An 18480-nucleotide genomic window follows, 5' to 3' on the forward strand; every position below is an offset into this window, starting at 1 on the left:
AAGAATGGAAGAAAATATTTTAAATGATCTCTTTGACCAAGGTGCCCAAAATACATCAACAGCAAATAACTTCATTTAAAAATAGATATGTCTCCAAGGAGACATACACATGGTCAATAAAGACATGAAAAGATGTCCAACATGGTTACAAATTAGAGAAGTACAAATTAAAATTAGGGAGATGCCACTTTCACCTCCACTAGGATGGCACCAATAACCGGGCAACGGCACGTGTTCATGAGGATGTAGGCGAGTACACTGCTGCTGGAGCCTGTCACGCGGGCTTGAAGTGTGGCGAAGCAGCTTGTTGATATTGCAGGTGCCATTGTGGTGGGTCTGATACAGCTTGGCAGTTCCCCCAATGATTTAACATAGAAAATGACCTGACTAAGCAGCTCCACTTATAACTATATGCCCAGGAGAAACCAAATCAAAGGTCCACATAAAAACCTGTACATGAATGTTCAAACAGCTATATTCATTACAGCCCCAGAGTAAAACCAACCCACATGTCTATGATGAACAAATACCCCAAATGTGGCACATCCATGGAATGGCATGTTAGTCAGCCATAAAAAGGAATGGAATTCTGATACACGTTACGACACAGATGAACCTTGAAAACATTCCACTAAGTGAAAGCAGTCAGTCATAAGAGAGCACACATTGTATGGATTCATTTCCATGCAGTAACCAGAAGAGGCAAACCTCACTGAGGGAGCAGAATGGAGAGAGAGGAACGATCACTATGGGCATGGGTGATTTTGTTCTTGAGTGATAAAAATGCTCTGGTATTTGACAGTAGTAATGGTTGGGACGTTTTTGTGAATATATATATATATATATATTTCTAAATTGTATATATACTTTAGCAAATTTTATTTATGTGAATTCTACCTTAAAACATGTTTTATAAACATAAAAAGACACCCTTTCAACGAAGCATAAAGAGCCTAGAGGTTAAAAAGTAGAGGGAAGAAGTAGGGAAAAATCACTTAGAAACTATTATTATAAACGGGACAATTTGGTGACAAAGTATATGGAGAATTTGCTATAAATATAATTAAACAGGGAGATGGTTTCTGATAGAGGATGACTAAAGAGAAAGCAATTTCGAATAGAATGAGTTCCTGTATCATAGGTTCCCAAACATCATTGGCCTACTGCCCCTTTTTCAGAAAAAATAAGTTATTCAAAAATAGACATATAAACTTTATCCCGTAATCCAGGATCAAGTGTAGATACTGTTTCTGCAGCCCCCTGGGCTGTTCCAGTGCCCACAAGGGAGTTGATATCTATCGTCCGAGTTAGGAAACAGGATTGTATAGTTCTAAGTGGAGGGTTAGACTTTCTACATTAGGGGGAGGGGAGGAAACAAAACGCCATCAGGGCTCAAAGGGCCAAGTAGGCTCCAGCTTTCCTCCAGTTCGCATGCACTGGATGGTAAATACTCTCCTCCCACTAGCGCTCCAGCTGCTAAGAATACACAGTGTAATTCCACATTTGTAAAGTCCTTTAAAGAGCATTCCAACAGGGTCTTACTGAAGACTTCAGTGGAGCAGCCTAAGTTGCCAAATAAAACAAATGTCTTTCCTCAGACGGACGTTTCCACCTTTCCAAAGATGAAAGGTGGAGGGGGAAGTCAAAGCCAGTTTTAAGAGCTTGCAAATTCCAATGACATTAAAAACTCAAAGCAGAAAGGCTGTTAATTTAGTTTGTTTCATAAAATCTCTTTCTTAGAAACCTCAACAATCAACTTCTCTGAAGTGTCTGAAGTGTTCTCCCTTATAAACAGACCTGCCCTTGTGCCTAATCTCTACTCCTTCCTGCCCATCAGCACAGAGCAGTGCCCCACTCCCTGCCTCCCTAACTCCTCCCGCCTCTGTCCCCTGGATTCCCACAGCGGGACTGTGCGTCACCCCCTGCTCCTACTTTTGTCCACCTCCAATCTGTTCTCCAGAAGCCAGTCTTTTCAGTATAACGTCATCATGTCCCTTCCCTCTTAAAACCTTTCAGCGGAGTCCCAGGACCCTCCTGAGAATGTCTGTCCTGACATAGTTCCATCGAGCACAAAGCTTCATAATCTCTGCAGCCTCTCGGTAGACATCCTGGTCTCTTTCCCACGCTAGCCCTCAGCTATCGTGAACTTGCAGCTGTCAAGCAATTCTTGGCCTCTATACAGCATTCTTTTTGCCCCCAACCCTTTCTCCACCTCAGCCTTCACACTCTTGTCTGGCTAATTAATCTCTCTTCACATCTCTGCTTAGATATCACTTCTGGGAAGACGTGTCTAACCACCACCCTCTCTTCCTACCCAAGCGAGCCCACACCCTACGCTATCCGCATGCCACTGAGAGGACCTGCTCACTTGTCCACAGTGAGTGGTGTCTTCCCAGTGCGTCCCCCCAGCCCCTACCACCAGCTTAGCCTGAAGCGGCTGCACAGTGAATGCTTCGGGCTCCGCTCTGCTGCATGGGACCCGCTGAATGCACTCACTCCCATCAGTAATGCCAAGGATCGGGCTCAGAGGACAATCTAGAAAAATGCTCTCAATCCTCAGAAAGAAAGACTGGGGTTAAAGTAAAATCCTAACGAATGGGTTGCTGCTTGTTAAAATTGGGTGATAGGCACAGAAAGGTTCGATATACTACTTGCACTATTACAGTAACGCCTGAAATTTCCATAGCAGTAAGTTAAAACAACAACAAACTAGTCCCAGCTACAGACGGAAACACAGGTGATGTGTTAGAGGCGAGGAAGTGCCTGGACGTGTCTACAAAGGAGAGGTCCGAAGCAACGAAGATGCAGGGTCCTACCCTGAATTTTGTTGTCAAAAAACACATATGACGTTTGTTCATCCTGAATTTTCTTCCATTCAATCCTTGGGTCATGTGTCTGTGAATCCGTAATAATACAAGACAGTTCCACACCTAATAAGAAGAAAAAAAGAACTCTAAGGGAATATGGAATTAGTCTAGGTTCCATGTACACCCGGGTCTACACACAGTCTAATTTAAGAGAAGTCTTCTCTACAGTTGAAAAACAGTCATCCCCAGGGTCCAAGAGACAGTGTAGATAATGGGCAAGGAATCCATCCACTCTCCCTCAAAACCCCTCCAGTCACTAAGAAATGCCTTTGTATGCTTTGTATGCACCAAACCAGGCCAGGAATCAATAAACAACCAGCCCAGAGCTCACTGTTGGCCAGCCGAAGCAATGGTGCACTGACTGACTGCATGCCACATATGTTGAGAAGTACCCTAAATATCTGGCATGATATGTATACCTATTTTTGTCCTGGGTTGGCTACAAACTTGCTAAATGGCCATTACAATGTACCCACCCTTCCAGTAGGGCCTCCCTTGTAAAAACCAAACAAGCAACCCCGTCTTCTAGTTCATTCTGCCTCAGAGCCATGCTACAGATTAGAACTGCTCCCCACCCCCACCCCTTTATAAAAGCAGACTGCTGTATCTTTCTACCGTGGAGTGCCTGGTGGGTTCCAACCACCAGCCTTTTCATCAGCAGTCAACAGCTTTAACCACTGTGCCACCAGGGTTCCGTGTCTCCCTTGGACTTACTTTCAAATTCCTGTACCACTGGGGTTCGGTTGCTGGATTTCAGATCCACAGTTCCTATCAAGCAGCCTGAAGGAAAAGAGGAAAGTAAAATCAGAGACAGTGCATCCTAAACCGCGGCAGAACCTAGGGCTGAGCTCGCGTTTGCCTTCAAAGGAAGACAGTCACCAACCATAGAGTTTGGAAAATGATTATATTCCAAACCAAAGCCTCTTACATATAGCAAGTTACCAGCTCTCTCCCCAAGCCCAGATTTTACTAGACAGAGAGGTCTGAGAATTCATTTCCCTCCTCGTCCCCAGGATATGCTTTACAGCTTCAGGAATTTCCTATTCAGGTCTTCTCCCTACATCAAGTCATCAGCTCCATCAACATTTATTATGTGGACTGCCAGGACCCTTCTTCATCTCCCACCCCTGCCCTCTCCACCACCACGCTTACCACATGACTGTGGCACCCGCAGGGTCATATGGGGCTTTCTGCTCTCACTTTAATGACACACTCTGGTTACAGTTCCCAACCCGGTAAACACCCACCTCCCTGTAGTCCAGACCATCCATTAAAAGTTTCCAACAAGTGAAAAAAAATAGCACAAAGCTAAATTTACACTGTTGAGAGAATCAAGATACGCTGCTTGAATGGCAATCCCTTTCAAAACTAGTACAAACAGAGAAGCAGACAGCTTCAAGACAATTCAAGAATGGTTTGTTCTAATAATGTGACAATGTAGGACATTCACCTCCCAACATGATTGCTGAAGACAAAGTGGATACATAAGTAAATGTGGTGAAGAAAGCTGATGGTGTCTGGCTATGAAAAGATTTAACATCTGGGGTCTTAAAGGCTTAAAGATAAACAAGCGGCCATCTAGCAAGGAAGTAATAAAGCCCACATAGAAGAAGCACGCCAGCCTGTGTGATCAGGAGGTGTCCACGGGAAAAGGTATCAGAAGTTCAAAAACAAGCAATCAAACTGATGTGAAGGAACATAGGCAAGGTGGAGACCCAAAGTCCATCTGTAAATTAACTGGACAGTCTTTCACAGAAGGGCCACACAGACGGGATGATATATCCAGCATGCAGTATAGCACCGATGAAAAACACACCTATCCTCTAGTTCTTTAAAATTTATTATTCCCACTACTATGGCCCAAGTGTTGCCTCACTAATCTTGATAGATTTGCATATGTGCACAAGTGCAACCAAGATCTTTTGATGCGCGAAATCTAAGATAGAGTTTCCCCTCAGAAACAGTAAGGCAAGTGTTGACTTCCTGAGAATACAAGAAAGGGGATGCAGGGGAGGGGGAAAAGATAGCTATGATGACTGTACATCAGAAGTTAAGGAGAATAGATACATGGGATAGTGTAAGTTAAGGCAAAAAAGCAAAGAAAACAAACAAGCAAACAAAAACTAGTACAAACAGCAACTAACTCCTCTTGTGCTTCAACAAATATTAGAAAGATTCCTTGGCTGGCACCCAGAGGCCCTTACGACTTGAAGGACTGCCAGTGTATAAGCTGTCTCACAGAAGTGAGTTGAAAACAGGCTAGACATTTCTCACCTAAACTTGGAAGACTCCTGATCATAGTTCATTAAGCCATCTGTGATAGGTAGGCTTATTGGGCCAACCTGGCCAATGAACACATGTGGGATTGAGGGCGAGCCTCTCCTGTCTTGTCTCTTGCTCTTTGATGATTGGACCAATGTGCGGCTGCCTTAGCTGGTTCTCTGCTTCAACTTGTAAGCGACACTACCTTTGGAACACCCAACCCGTGAACTGTATCGCTGTAGTTTGAGGTTCCTTCAAGACCTGCTTCGCCACGCTACTGGAGTATACATATACATTGATTGAGCTGGAGACTCTCGGACCCTGTCATCTGGCTGACTGTTAGTGACCTGCCTTGCTGTTTGCTGCCTGTGGCAGGGTTGTCTGAAATGCTCTACAGAGGACTCAGCTGTCTGCTTCCTTGACTTGCACCCAGAGGTCCTCAAGACTTGAAAGGCTTTCCAGGGTATTAGCTGTCTCACGGAAGTGAGTTGCACTGAGCCATTTGGACTGCTCTATCTATCTATATAAACACATATAAAATTCTAAGTGTCCTGGTTTTGTTTCTCTAGGGAACCTTGTCTAACATACCATCTAAAGAATGTACACAGGGGGACCAATACCCGAGTTGCTTTCTCAGCCCTTCTACATTTACTTAGTTGACCACAACAATTTGCTTCCTTTTTGGTCTTATTTACTGGTCTATTAAATAAGCAATAGGATTAGGTTCTTCCTATTTAAGAAGACTGCACTAATTCTAGCAAAAGGAGCCCTGGTGGTATAGCGGGTTACCTGCTGGGGTATTCACCACAGAATTAGTAGTTCAAAACCACCAGCGGCTCCATGGGAGAAAGATGAGGCTTTTTACTTCCATAAAGATTTAGTCTTGAAAACCCACAGGGGCAGGTCTACTCTGTCTTATAAGGTCACTATGAGTTGGGAGCCACATGATGGGAGCAAGTTGTTTTGGTTTTGTTTTACTTTTTTTTTAATTCTAGCAAAAACCTCAAAGAGTCTAATAAAAGGAACTGAAAAACAAAAGTACAAAATATTTTGCTTTAACTTTCTAAAACACCTGTTTCCACAGAAAGGTGTAGACCCAGGACAAGTGGGGACATTTGTTTTTGTTTGGTGAACGATGGGCTTTTCCTGGAGGTTGGATGTGCAGTTGCTTGTGCCGATCATATGAAACAATAAGTCCCAAGAATATTTAAGAATGCCAGGCTACTCGAGAAAAATGAAAGGCCAGTGTCAGTGACTCTCCATAACAGCTGGGCCAGGCTTGACAGGGCTCCGAGCCGAGAGTCCTTTCTTAGACTCTCATTCTGTTTATGGACAGCAGCTCAATGTATAAATGTGCTATAACCTTTAAGTTTCCTAGCCCAAATAGCCCAGCACACGGTTTAAAATTTAGTAATAGCTTCTGAAAAACGCTGGTGCTAGGAGGACTGGAAGCCATGAGCCTAACACTTGAACATGTTTTTATATATTTTACCTCATTAATGATGTTAGATTTGCATATGTTCATTTGTATAATTAAGATTGCTTGATACACGAGAGTGTATCAAAGGAAGCGAGGTGGGGGCGGGGCGAGCAGCTGATAGCACTTAGCGCAGCATAACCCCACTCAAAGGGAGCGAATAACAGAACTGCCACAACAACCAAAATAAACAAAAATAAGGGTGACTGGGTGGGGAGTGTGGGAGAGGGAGGGGATAAAGGGCTGCTGATGTCAAGGAGTTCAAGAAGAAAGAAAATGTTTTGAAACTGACTGTGCTAGCGATTGGACAGTACTGCTTGATATAATTGAACTATGGGATGTTATGATATCTGTAAAAGTTCCCAATAAAGCGATTAAGGAAATAAATCAAAGATTACAGTGATTTTTGTCTGACAGTACAGCTGTCTGAGTGCCTTGCCTCTGGCTAGCGCGATCTGCCCTCAGCTCAATGTGACTGGACGAGAAAGTCTGTGGGTGGGTTCGGGGCTCCCACTGTCCTCCATAGCCTCCTACAGAGTGGGTGCTCACAAGTTAAACTCTGATATTTTTCCCTTTGTTGTGTTTGAATGTTGGATTGTCATCTTTGGATCGCACAGCTGGTGTGCTTCTTCCATGTGGACTTGCTCGACTCCTCGCTTAGATGAATACAAGCCTTGAAGACCGCAGACACTGTGTTGATTGACAGCCAGGCATTATCTGCACTCTCCACCACATTTTCATGAAGGTGAGTATCGAGCGGGGTCCTGTTATCAAAACTAACTGTTCTTGGATTGGGGCTAGAGTTGAGTGAAAACCCAGAACCCATCGGCTTGTCCCTGAAATATGAAGGATACCGGCTTACTTTGACAAAATCAAATCCCCGTAAGACCAACAAATAAACAAAACCCAAAAACACAAACTAAATTCAGGAAAACAAACACGCATAGAAACAGAAAAGTAAGACATTGTCAAGCATCCCCCTGGAGCATAAAGCGACTGCACTGATAATATCATCAGTTTTCCAATGACAGAGCCCCCAGAGCCTGTGGGTAGGAAGAGTCTATGCAAGCACAGCCCCTGCGTTGTTGCTCTGCACAGTTTGTGCTCCCATTCCATTGAGCTCTGTTTATCCGGAGTGTGGGGACTGGTGCCAGGAGGAAACTTCCTGGATCGATTCTCCCAAGCTCAGATCCCTGCCCAACAGATCAAGACCTGTCATGTCACTGTGAGGGGGGCATCGAGGTACAAAACATATGATGATTCTGGGTCTCTTTCCATTGGACACCCACCAAGCTTGGGGTAAGGTCCAATGGCGGTCACTTCCACAGCCCCGGCATGGCCACTCTGCTTCCTCTCCCAGCCAAGTAAGCCAGTCCTCAGCCCAAGGGTGCCATCGTCTCAGCCCCGGGCCTGGCTATTTGAATTCAGGGACTACATGTGTGCTTCAAAGGCTCGATAGCAGCGTCTCCCAAATTTATTTCGCCGACTGTCCCCTTTTCAGAAAAAAATACTACTCAGTGTCCCTCTGGCAATGGAAAGCTTCTGTACTGCAGCCTGTAATTTATGTACTATAAAGTAGGTATCTGCTTTTGTAGCCCCCTGGCTCATTCCAGCACCCCACCAGGGGTGTGGGATCGCCCACTTTGGGAAACACTGCCCAAGAGGAAGTCTTTTAAGTCTCTCTCCACTTCTTGTATGACCATGTAGTGGAGTCTTTTAACACTGCTGTCCCACCACTCGTCTGTCAGTGTGTCAGACTGCGGTTCCTTGTGTGTTGCTGCGATGCTAGAAACAATGCCACTGGCATTTCCGAGGCAGAAGGATTCCCAACTGTGAATGGGTTTAGCCTGGATCAGCCTGGGAAGACAGAATAGGCTGCTCTTCCTGCAGCAGTCTCAGGTGATCGATCTGCCTAAATATAAACAGGTCGATACTTGGCCCAGAAAACCCTACAAAATCGTGCATGTCAACAAGTTCGAATCTTCAGATCCATTTTAAGAACACCTGTGAAACTACCCAGGCCATCAAAGGTGCGCCTATCAGGAAAGCCACCAAGTAGCTGAAGGGTGTCGTTTTGTAAGACATGTGTGCCATTTTCATGTTACAAGGGTGGAGTTGGTAGTTGTGTCAATGCCAAACTGTGGGGTTAGATACAGGGTCAGCGCCCCAAGAGTGCTGAATTTTTTTCTGCCCATGGAATTTGAAAGCCTGAGTATCTTTTTCTCCCCTCATTCCAACACAGCTGGGAGCAACCACCCAATCTCATTATTCTCCTTGGTTTGCGAACAGGGTTGCTGTAGTTGTTGACAGATGTTATGACAACAGGACAAAATATTGCTCAGTCCTGCTCCATCCTCACAATGGTTGCTCCGCTTCAGCCCATGGTCGCAGCCTCTGTGTCAATCCAAGTCCTTGGAACCATCCTCTTCTCGGCTGACCTTCCAAACTCCTGCTCCAGCTCTCACATGCAGATGACACTCTTGAAATACCCACCATTCATTAATGGGTCAGGTCCATCTCAGTCCTCAAAGTGACAACCTCATTGCTCTTTAAAACTTCAAAGAGATCTGTGCAGCAGATTTGTCCAATGCAATACATCACTTGATTTATTGACTGGTGCTCCCATGAGCATTGATTATGGACCATCACTAGATGAAATCCTTGGCAACTTCAGTATTTTCTCCATTTATTGTGATGTACCTATTGGTCCAGTTGTGAGGATTTGGGTTTTCTTAATATTTAAGTTGCAAACCACACTCAAGGCTGCAGTCTTCAGTCTTCATCAACAAATGCTGCAAATCCTCCTCTTTCAGCAATGAAGGTGGTGTCATCAGCATATCACAGGGTCTTAATGAAACTATTGCCAATCCTGATGTCTCATTCTTGATCTAATCCAGCTTCTCTGATTATTTGCTCAGCATACAGTATGATGAAAGGACAAAGAAAAAAAACTAGTGTTTTTTTTAACACTTCTCATGATAAAAAAATACAGTTAAGCATGAATAAAAAAACTTCCTCAACTTGATCAATAATATCTACAAAAAGCCTATAGTTAGTACCATACTTAATGTTGAAAGTCAGTATTCTTTCTCAATATTCATAACAAGACAAAGATGTCTTCTGTCACCAGTCGTATCGAACCTACTGCCGGGAGGGACAGCCAGTGCAATCAGGGGAGAAGAGGCGTCCAGATCTGAAAGGAAGATGTAACGTGGCTCTGTTTACGTACTGCATACTGACCTTTGTAGGCAATGCCAAGAAATCCACAAAAGGCCTCCTAGAACTTATAAGCAAGTTCAGCAAGGTCACAGGATAAGGTCACTAAGTATTAGCTGCATTTATGAATTTTTTTCCAACAGTTTTCTTGGCAGATAATTCACATACCAGATAATTCAATAGTTCAAGCACATCAAGTACAATCACCACCACGATCACTTGTGGAACATTTTCTTCATTCTTGTATTCATAGTATTGTGAGAAGAATCAGCAAGTAAAGATGTCAATATTCCCCAAATTGTTATATAGGTTTAATGCAATTCCTATCAAATTTCAAAAAGAACTTATATCTTGTGTATGTGTATACATACATACATACACACACAAGATCATTCTAAAATGTACATGCTGTTCCAACTTAGTTTTGTGTTACCTTGGCCAGGCTGTAGTGCCAAGTGATTCAATTAATTAAACACTAGCCTCAAGTGTTGCTGTGAAGTTATTTCATACACTTGATTAACATTTACAATCAGTTGATTTTCAGTTAAGGAGATTATTCTTGTTAATGTACATGGGCCCCATTTAGTCAGTTGACAGGCCTTAAACAGATTTTCCAAGGAAGAAGAAATCCGGTCTGAAGACTATAATATCAACCCTTACCAGAGTTTCTAGCCTGCTGACCTGCCTTAGAGCCTATTTCTTGAGTTCAAAATTTCTTTTTCTCTCTAAGCAGATGGGTAAGAAAGACATTGTGTGTGTGTGTGTGTGTGTGTCCTCCTAGTTCACTGGAAAACCTTGAATTATACATATGGAACATTAAAGAAACTACAATAGTTTAAACATTTTGAAATATAATAAACTGGGAGGAACTACTCTGCCCTATATCAAGTTATTATTACTCTAAACAAGACCGCAGGAACCCTAGTGGGTTATGATCCCCAAGGTCAGCTGTTAGAAACCACAAGCTGCTCCACAGGAGAAAGCATGGTCCATAAAAGAAAATATTGACAAATTGGACTTCATTAAAATGTAAAATTTTGCTGAGCAAAAGGCTCTTTCAGAGGATTAAAAAAGATTAGCTGTAGACTGGGAAAAAATATTTGTAAATCATATATCTTCCAAATGACTCATAGCTAGAACACATAAAGAATTCTCAAAACTTAATACTAAAATCCCACAAATTTGAACTAGAAAATGGACATGAGACAAGAAAGAGATACAAAAGAAAAGGGGGAGAAGAAAGAAGTAAAAATTATATATAGGTATAAATATGGTTATGTATATATAACTGAGATAGTTAAAATTTATTGTGCCAACCTGGCTGATAAACACGTGTGGGCTAATTGAAAGCGAGCCTTGCCTTGCTAGTTCTCGGGTCTCTTACTTTCTAATGGTCAGACTAGGGTGCGGCTGCCTTAGCCAGTTCCCTGCTTCAGCTTGCAAGGCTCACCTCCTGCAAGATATTCCTGAGGAGAAGCCACATGGACCTACCCTAATGTAGCCCTGAGTGCTGGAGCAGCAATGGGGAGACCCCTGCCAGCGCTGAGAAGTTTACACATTCACTGATTCAGCTCTCCTCCTGCATTCGACATCATTGCGTGTGTTTTGTGAGATGGAGGAGGACTTTGTGGATTGGTGTTGGACATATGGGCTAATGTTGGACTTGTGGGCTTGAGCAGCACTGGGTTGGAATTTTGTCTTGATGTGCACTTACCCTTCTTGTTAACCTCTCCCTTATACATATGAGTTTCTGTGAATTTGTTTCTCTAATGTACCCAGACTAGCACAATAACTATAAAAAGATAGGTATATTTATGTATATGTATATAAAATATACAAATATGTATATATGTAAATATAGAAAAGATAGGAGTGTATGTGTGTGTATAACAAGGAAGCAGATGTACTTTGGGCCTCTACTTAAATCTTACCTGAGTACAAGATCTGTTTGTTCTAACAATGTGGCAATATATGCTACTCACCCTCCCGACACAATCACTGAAGACAAATGGGTGCATAAGCAAATATGGTGAAGACAACTGTTGGTGCCCAGCTATAAAAAGATAGAGCATCTAGGGTCTTAAAGACTTGAAGTTAAACAGGCGGCCAGATAGCAGGGAAGCAACAAAGCCCACTTGGAAGAAGCACAGCAGCCTGTGTGATCAATAGGTTACCAGAAATTCAAAAATAAGTAATCAAATTGATGTGAAGGAGAGTAGACAAAGGGGAGACCGAAACCTACCTATAAAATCATTAGTCCCTCACAGAAGGGCTACACAGAAGGGATGATAAATGTAGGGAATGGTATAGCACTGGTGAAGCGCATAACTATCCTCTAGTTCTTTAATATTTCTTCTCCTTACTACTGTGGTCTTAGTTTTACTTCATCTTGTTAGACCTGCATATGTTCATCTGTATAATTAAGACCATTAGATGCATGAAAGCCAAGCTAGATAAACCCTTCAGAAACAGTAATGATTTCCTGAGGGTACGGGAAGAGGGGAGAGGGGTAACTGATAACAATGATGTCTGTATAACCCAACTCGAGTAGAATGAATAGGAGAACCATAGGTAAACGAATATATTGGATGGTGTAAGATACAGCAATAATAATAATTGTATATATTACAGAATAATATAATAAGAGTTCCTGAGAGACAGGATGGGAGAGGAGGGGATAGAGGGGGCTGATATCAAAAAGTTCAAAAGAAAGAAAATGTTTTGAAATTGATGGTGGTAGCAATTGTACAATTATGCTTGATCTGCCTGAATTATAGATTGTTATAAAATCTGTAAGAGCTCCCAATAAAATTTTTAAAAATTATTTTTAAAAGGGGGAAAATAAAATTTTTTATTATTAAATTTATTTTTTATTTATTTTTTAATCTTTTTGTTGGGGCTCATAAGGCTCTTATCACAGTCTGTACATACATCAATTGAGCAAAGCACCCTTATACATTCATTGCACTCGTCATTCTCATAATTCACCTTCCACTTGGGTTCCTGGAATCAGCTCGGTTTCCCTTTTTTTCCCCCATCCCCCTCCCTCCCCGATCCCACCCCTGGTCCCTTGATAGTTTATAAATAATTATTATATCTTATCTTACACTCCCCAGCGTCTCCCCTCACCCGCCTCCCCATTGCCCATCTCCCAGAGAGGAGGTTACACATAGATCTCCGAGATCGGTTCTCCCTTTCTACACGCCCTTCCCTCCTGGTGTCACCACTCCCACCGCTGGTGTTGAGGGGTTCGTCTGTCCTAGATTCCCTGTGCCTCCAGATCCCCACTGCACCGCTGTACATACTCCGGTATAACCAGGTCCGCAAGGCAAGGAAGAATTGGGGTCATGATGATTGGGAGGGGAGGAAGTGTTCAGGAACTAGAGGAAGGTTTTGAGTTTCATTGTTGCTACACTGAACCCTGAGTGGCCCATCTCCTCCTCACTACCCCTCTGAAAGGGGTGCCCAGCTGTCTACAGATGGGCATTGGGTCCCCATCACGCACTCCCCCTCTTTCACGGTGATGTGATTCTCACCACCACCCCACCTTTGTTGTTGGAGACCTGGTCTCCTCTGCCGTTCACGGTCACCTATGTTGGTGTGCTGCTTCCATGTGGGCTTGGTTGCTTCTGGGCTAGATTTAAAAATTATTGTAAAATGGGGGAAATGGGTGGCAAATAAATATATGCAAATATAATCAACATTACTAGTCAGTAGAGAAATTATCATTAAGACCATAATTTGTTATCGGTACATATGTGTAAAAATGAGTAAAATAACAAACATGAAATACAAAGATGGTGAGAACTGTATCACGTATACATAAAATGGTTACTCTGAAAAAAGTTTGGGAGTATCTTAAAAAATTAAACATGTAACTACCATATAACTCAGCAATTATAATCCTGGATATTTATCCCAGAGAAATGAACATCTATGTTCACACAAAAATCTGCTTTGGAATGTTTATAGCAGCTATTAATAATAGTCGAGTAACCCTGGTTGGGGCGTGGGGTATACACTGGGCTGCTGTGATAGGTAGGTTTATTGTGCCAACCTGGACAATAGGAACATGGATTAATAAGGTTGCAGTTTGATTGGAAGGCAAAGAGATACATGGCTCAGCAAGGCCTGCCCCTCTCTCTCTTGTTCTCTGGTGATCGGACGGGCTTTTGGCTGCTTTAGCTAGTTCTCTGCCTCAACTTGTGAGGTACACTACCTATGGGACAGCCAACCCGTGGATTGTGCTGCTGGAGCTTGAAGTTCCTTCAAGATTTGTACCACACTGCTGGTGCGTACATCGCTTGAGCTTGAGGCTGGTGGATCCTGTCATCTTGCATTGCTTGAGTTCACTATCTCACCTAGGCCTCCTTCGCTAAGCTCCTGAGCTGCTGGCTATTGATGACCTGCCCTGCTGCTTGCTGTCTGTGGCCAGACTGCCTCCACTGCCCCAGGGAAGACTCCTATCTACTTCCTTGACCTTGGACCCATCAACCTCCCTGAGCTGAAGACTTTCAGTATACTAAGTGTTCCATGGAAGTGAGTTGAACTGAGCCCTCTGTACTGCTGTGTGGCCTACTTAGCTGTTACATTCATTCGTGTTCTGGTCTTGTTTCTCCAGATAACCCTGTCCAACACAGCTGCTAACCACAATGTCCCAGCAGCTCTGCCAGGAAAGACGAGGCTTTCTACTCCTATAAAGAGTTAGAGCCTCTGAAAGCCACAGGGGAAGTTCTACCCTGTCTGATAGGGTTAGGTTTTCTATGAGTCGGAACTGACTCAATGGCAGTGAGATTTTTTTTCTAATTAATAATAGCCAAATAATGAAAAAAAACCCTAGATGTTCTTCAATGCGTGAATGGTTAAACAAACTTGATCCACCCTTACCAAATGATATTATACAGCAAAACCCCAAAATTTAAAAAAAACCAAGAATGAACAAATGATACTAACAACTAGGATGGGTATTAAGGATGTTAATAAGGTTAATCTCAACGGACATCATTACTGTTTACACTATACATTTTTAAAATGACAAAAACGATGAAGTTGGGTGTGCAAAGCAGCACTCCAGTTAACAAAACAACGTGACACATTCCAGATCTAGCTTCAGCCAGCCCTGAAAACACAAGTGTGCCACGGAGAAAGTGGTCCCAATGCCTACGGACCCCACTCCTACTACATACTGCGGTAGTTACATAAACTCGTGTCAACTTGAGGATATTAGGAGTGAAGAGATGGAGTCTAGTCTGTCAATCAGGTCGCAGCCTGATGATGCCTCCTTGTGGACACGGCATTCTCAAGAGGATTCTGGGAATTCCCTCTCTTTCCTCCTGGAGGTGGGTCATACTTTCTCTCTGCCTTCATCTTCCTGTAGACAAGCCAGGTAGAAGTATGCTGAGACCTGAGTGAGTCATGAGGTAGAGACCTGCACAGGCCCCTGTGATGCTTCCACTTGGCATCGGATCCACAAGAGTTTTCACCGACCAGCCTGTGATCTTCCTACATTAGGCATCATTGCATGTGCTGAGTGAGTCTGAAGAGGAATTTATAGACTAGTGTTGGACACAGGGCTAAAATCAGACTCATGGACTATATCTGGACTGGGCTGGGATGTTTTCTTGATATACAATTGCTATTTGATATAAAGCTCTTTCTTACACATACGAGTTTCTCTGGTCAACGCAAACTAACACAATTACCTTCTCTCCCAGGGCCACACCTATGAACTCCTAGGCAAAAACTCAGGCCTGTTTACAGATGGTCCAACCCAATACAGGTACCATGAGGAAGTGCATAGCTCTAACTATCTTCATGTCTTCATGTTGTGTTATTTGTAAACAGCATATTGATGGGTCCTGTTCTTATCTGCCACTATCTGTCTCTTCATTGGTATATTTTTTCTATTAACATTCAGTGTGGTTATTGACACACATGTGGTTTGTTACTATCACTTTGCTGTGTATTTGTAGCATTGATTTCTTTGCTCTTCATAAATACCTTTTGTTTGTGGATTTTCTTGTCCTTTTCCCCTTTTTGGTTATTGTCCTTTTTACTAGGTTTTTCTCATTGTCTTCTCTTTTTGTTATTTAGATGAGTGTGTTAGTCTGGGTTGACTAGAGAAACAAACCCATAGAAACTCATCTGTGTTTAAGGTAGAGCTTCACACATAAAAGCAGTTGAATATTGAGAAAATATCCTAGCCCAGTTCAGATCAAGTCCTTAAGTTCGATATTAGCCCATATGTCCAATACCAATCTCTAAGGACCTCTTCAGACTCACATAACACATGCAATGACGCCAAATGCAGGAAGATCACAGGCCAGTGGGTTGGAAGTCCTGTGGATTCAGTGGCGTTGTAAGCATCTCAGCACTGGCAGGGGTGTCTCCTTGGCTTGTCAGCTGCAATGTCTCCCAGGGAGTGAGTGGAGAGAGAGTGTCTACCATCTCCAGGGAGGAATACCAGAGTTCCCAGAATCCTTGGGAGAAGGCCATGCCCACAAAGAGGTCTCATTGGCTGGGACCTGATTGAAAAGCTACACTCCACCCCTTCACTCCTTATCCTCTCAAATGTGCAACAGACTATGTAACTACCACAAGGAGGTTTCCATGCTCTTTGAAGTTCTCTTGCTCTTTGTTATTCTCCTCCCCTATTGAAGACAGGCTGTTCTTTCTCAGAATGTTTTAGATCTATAATTTCCCCTCTATTTTCTTTGTGCTGGTTTCCATTTGAAATTGCCATCTCTGGGTCCCGACTTTTAGTCTTGTGAGTTTGATTTAGTCTTGTGAACACTGCTTTAAGTGGGTTGGTTTCTGAGTGGTGATGTCTTGTATGTTGGTTGCAAGTTTACGTCTGCTACTGTTGATTCTCTCTCAATAGGACTCCCCTTCATACTTTCATAAAGTTGGCCCTGTTTTTACAAATTCCTTTTAATTTCCTATTGTCTGGAAATGCCCTTATTTCTCCCACATGCTTAAAGGATAATCTTGCTGGATATAAGATTCTTGGTTGGCTTTTTTTTCCTTCAGATTTTTATAAAGGTCTCATCATGGTCTTCTTGCCTGCATGCTTTCAGCTGAAAAAATATGAGCTTACTCTTATTGGTTTTTCTTTGTAGATAACTGTTCTTTTTACCCCCCAAGCTGCTCTCAAGATTCTCTCCTTGTCCTTGATATTGGGAAGTTTGATTATACTATGTCCTGATGGGATCTATCCTGCTTGGGGTTCTTGGGTAGTCAATTTCTCCTCTTTTAACCTGTTATGGAAGTTTTCTTCCAGAATTCTTTCTATTATTTTCTCTTGGGTTTGTTTCTTCCTGTTCTAGAATTCTAGTGAGATGTAAGTTATTCTTCTTAACAATGTCTCACACAATTCTTAGGCTTTCTTCAAACTTTTTGCTATTCTTGTTCATTGTTTTCATAGGTTAGAATAGAGATATTCATGCTTACTAACTCAGCTTTCCATTGCTTTAATTTAATTTAATTTATTTCTATTGCTTTTCTCTTTTAAAATGCTGCCAGATCTACTTGTCGTTAATCTTTAGGATCTCAATCTCCCTTATCATGGAGAGCTGTGCACAACTGTAGTGGCATCCCTTTCCTTCAGCTCTGAGGGTTTCTCAACTCACGGTTACTGAGTTGATTCAGAGTCATGTGCAGCATAAACTCCATGGCAGTGAAAGTGAGGGGTTAAGTAGGAGAAAAAGACTTCTGTTGATGTTAGCCTCGGGCCATAGCAGAGTGTGCCCCACAGAGAATTTGTCTTCCTTGTCTACTCCGTTGGTTCAGTAAGAATAAAAGTTATTCATGAAGATAATAGAAAAAGAGCCACATAGAGACTACAGCCCCAGTCTACTGCTGAGCCATGGGCCTGTACCTCCTCCTCACACTTGGGACCCCTGGAAAAACGGGGCTTGTCCAGCGTCTGCTCCCTCTTCCTTCCAGGCATCGGGATGTGGAGTAGTTTTTTCCTTTCCTGTTGATTTTCTCCATGTTTATTGTAGAGGGATTTTGTCAAGCATGTGACTATGTGGCCACCTTGACCAGGAAGCCCCTTTCCCTCAGTTTTCCTCTAAACCTTCAACCTAGTTCCAGCACTCTAGGATCTAAGTTAGTTTGTAAAGGTATGATGAAGCCTGTGCATTGATAAAACTTTCAATAAGTTTAATTCTTTTTGGGAAAAACTGACAGAGATTGACTAAGAATTATAACAATCTCTGGGTTCCAAGAGAAAAGAAATGGAGGAAAGGGTTAAAGAGACAAGAGGGAGAGCTTTTCATTAATTCAGAAGAGCAGTTACATAATCTGACTTTGAATTATAAATTGTTACACACAATATAAAACAGATCACACAAAACACACCACCTTGAGTATTCAAAGCAGCAGTGCACTGTGAAAACATAAAAAAGGAAGCAATTTTACAACCTGCAATCAGACAATGTCAGCAAGGGTGGCATGATAGAAATTAAAGTGCTATAAAGAAGTTAGGAATGCAGACAAGGTATTACTGAAGATGCTATGTGTGCCCCAGGTGTCTTTATTATTGTTAGGCTTATTATCGTTATTAACTTTTTTTAAATGACCTTTTAATAATACAAAAATAAATCTCTGGAAACCATCATATAAGTTGTTTTCGTTATACGTCCAATAGGTCTATGG

At 42.5% G+C, this 18480-nt stretch overlaps 1 protein-coding gene across 3 annotated transcripts in view; it reads right to left on the minus strand.

Moving 5' to 3' along the window:
• JAM3 (junctional adhesion molecule 3) overlaps nucleotides 1-18480 on the minus strand; it is a 77578-nt gene that overhangs the window by 8690 nt on the left and 50408 nt on the right. For all 3 annotated transcript variants that reach the window (XM_075564068.1, XM_075564067.1, XM_075564066.1), the window contains exons 2-3: nucleotides 3582-3647; nucleotides 2817-2930 (exon numbers count right to left, since the gene is read on the minus strand). In XM_075564068.1, the coding sequence (XP_075420183.1) occupies nucleotides 2817-2930; nucleotides 3582-3647 (180 nt within the window). The remainder of the gene's footprint in view (nucleotides 1-2816; nucleotides 2931-3581; nucleotides 3648-18480) is intronic.

This window comes from Tenrec ecaudatus, chromosome 12 (assembly GCF_050624435.1).
Source record: "Tenrec ecaudatus isolate mTenEca1 chromosome 12, mTenEca1.hap1, whole genome shotgun sequence".
In the NCBI taxonomy this organism is placed as follows: domain Eukaryota; kingdom Metazoa; phylum Chordata; class Mammalia; order Afrosoricida; family Tenrecidae; genus Tenrec; species Tenrec ecaudatus.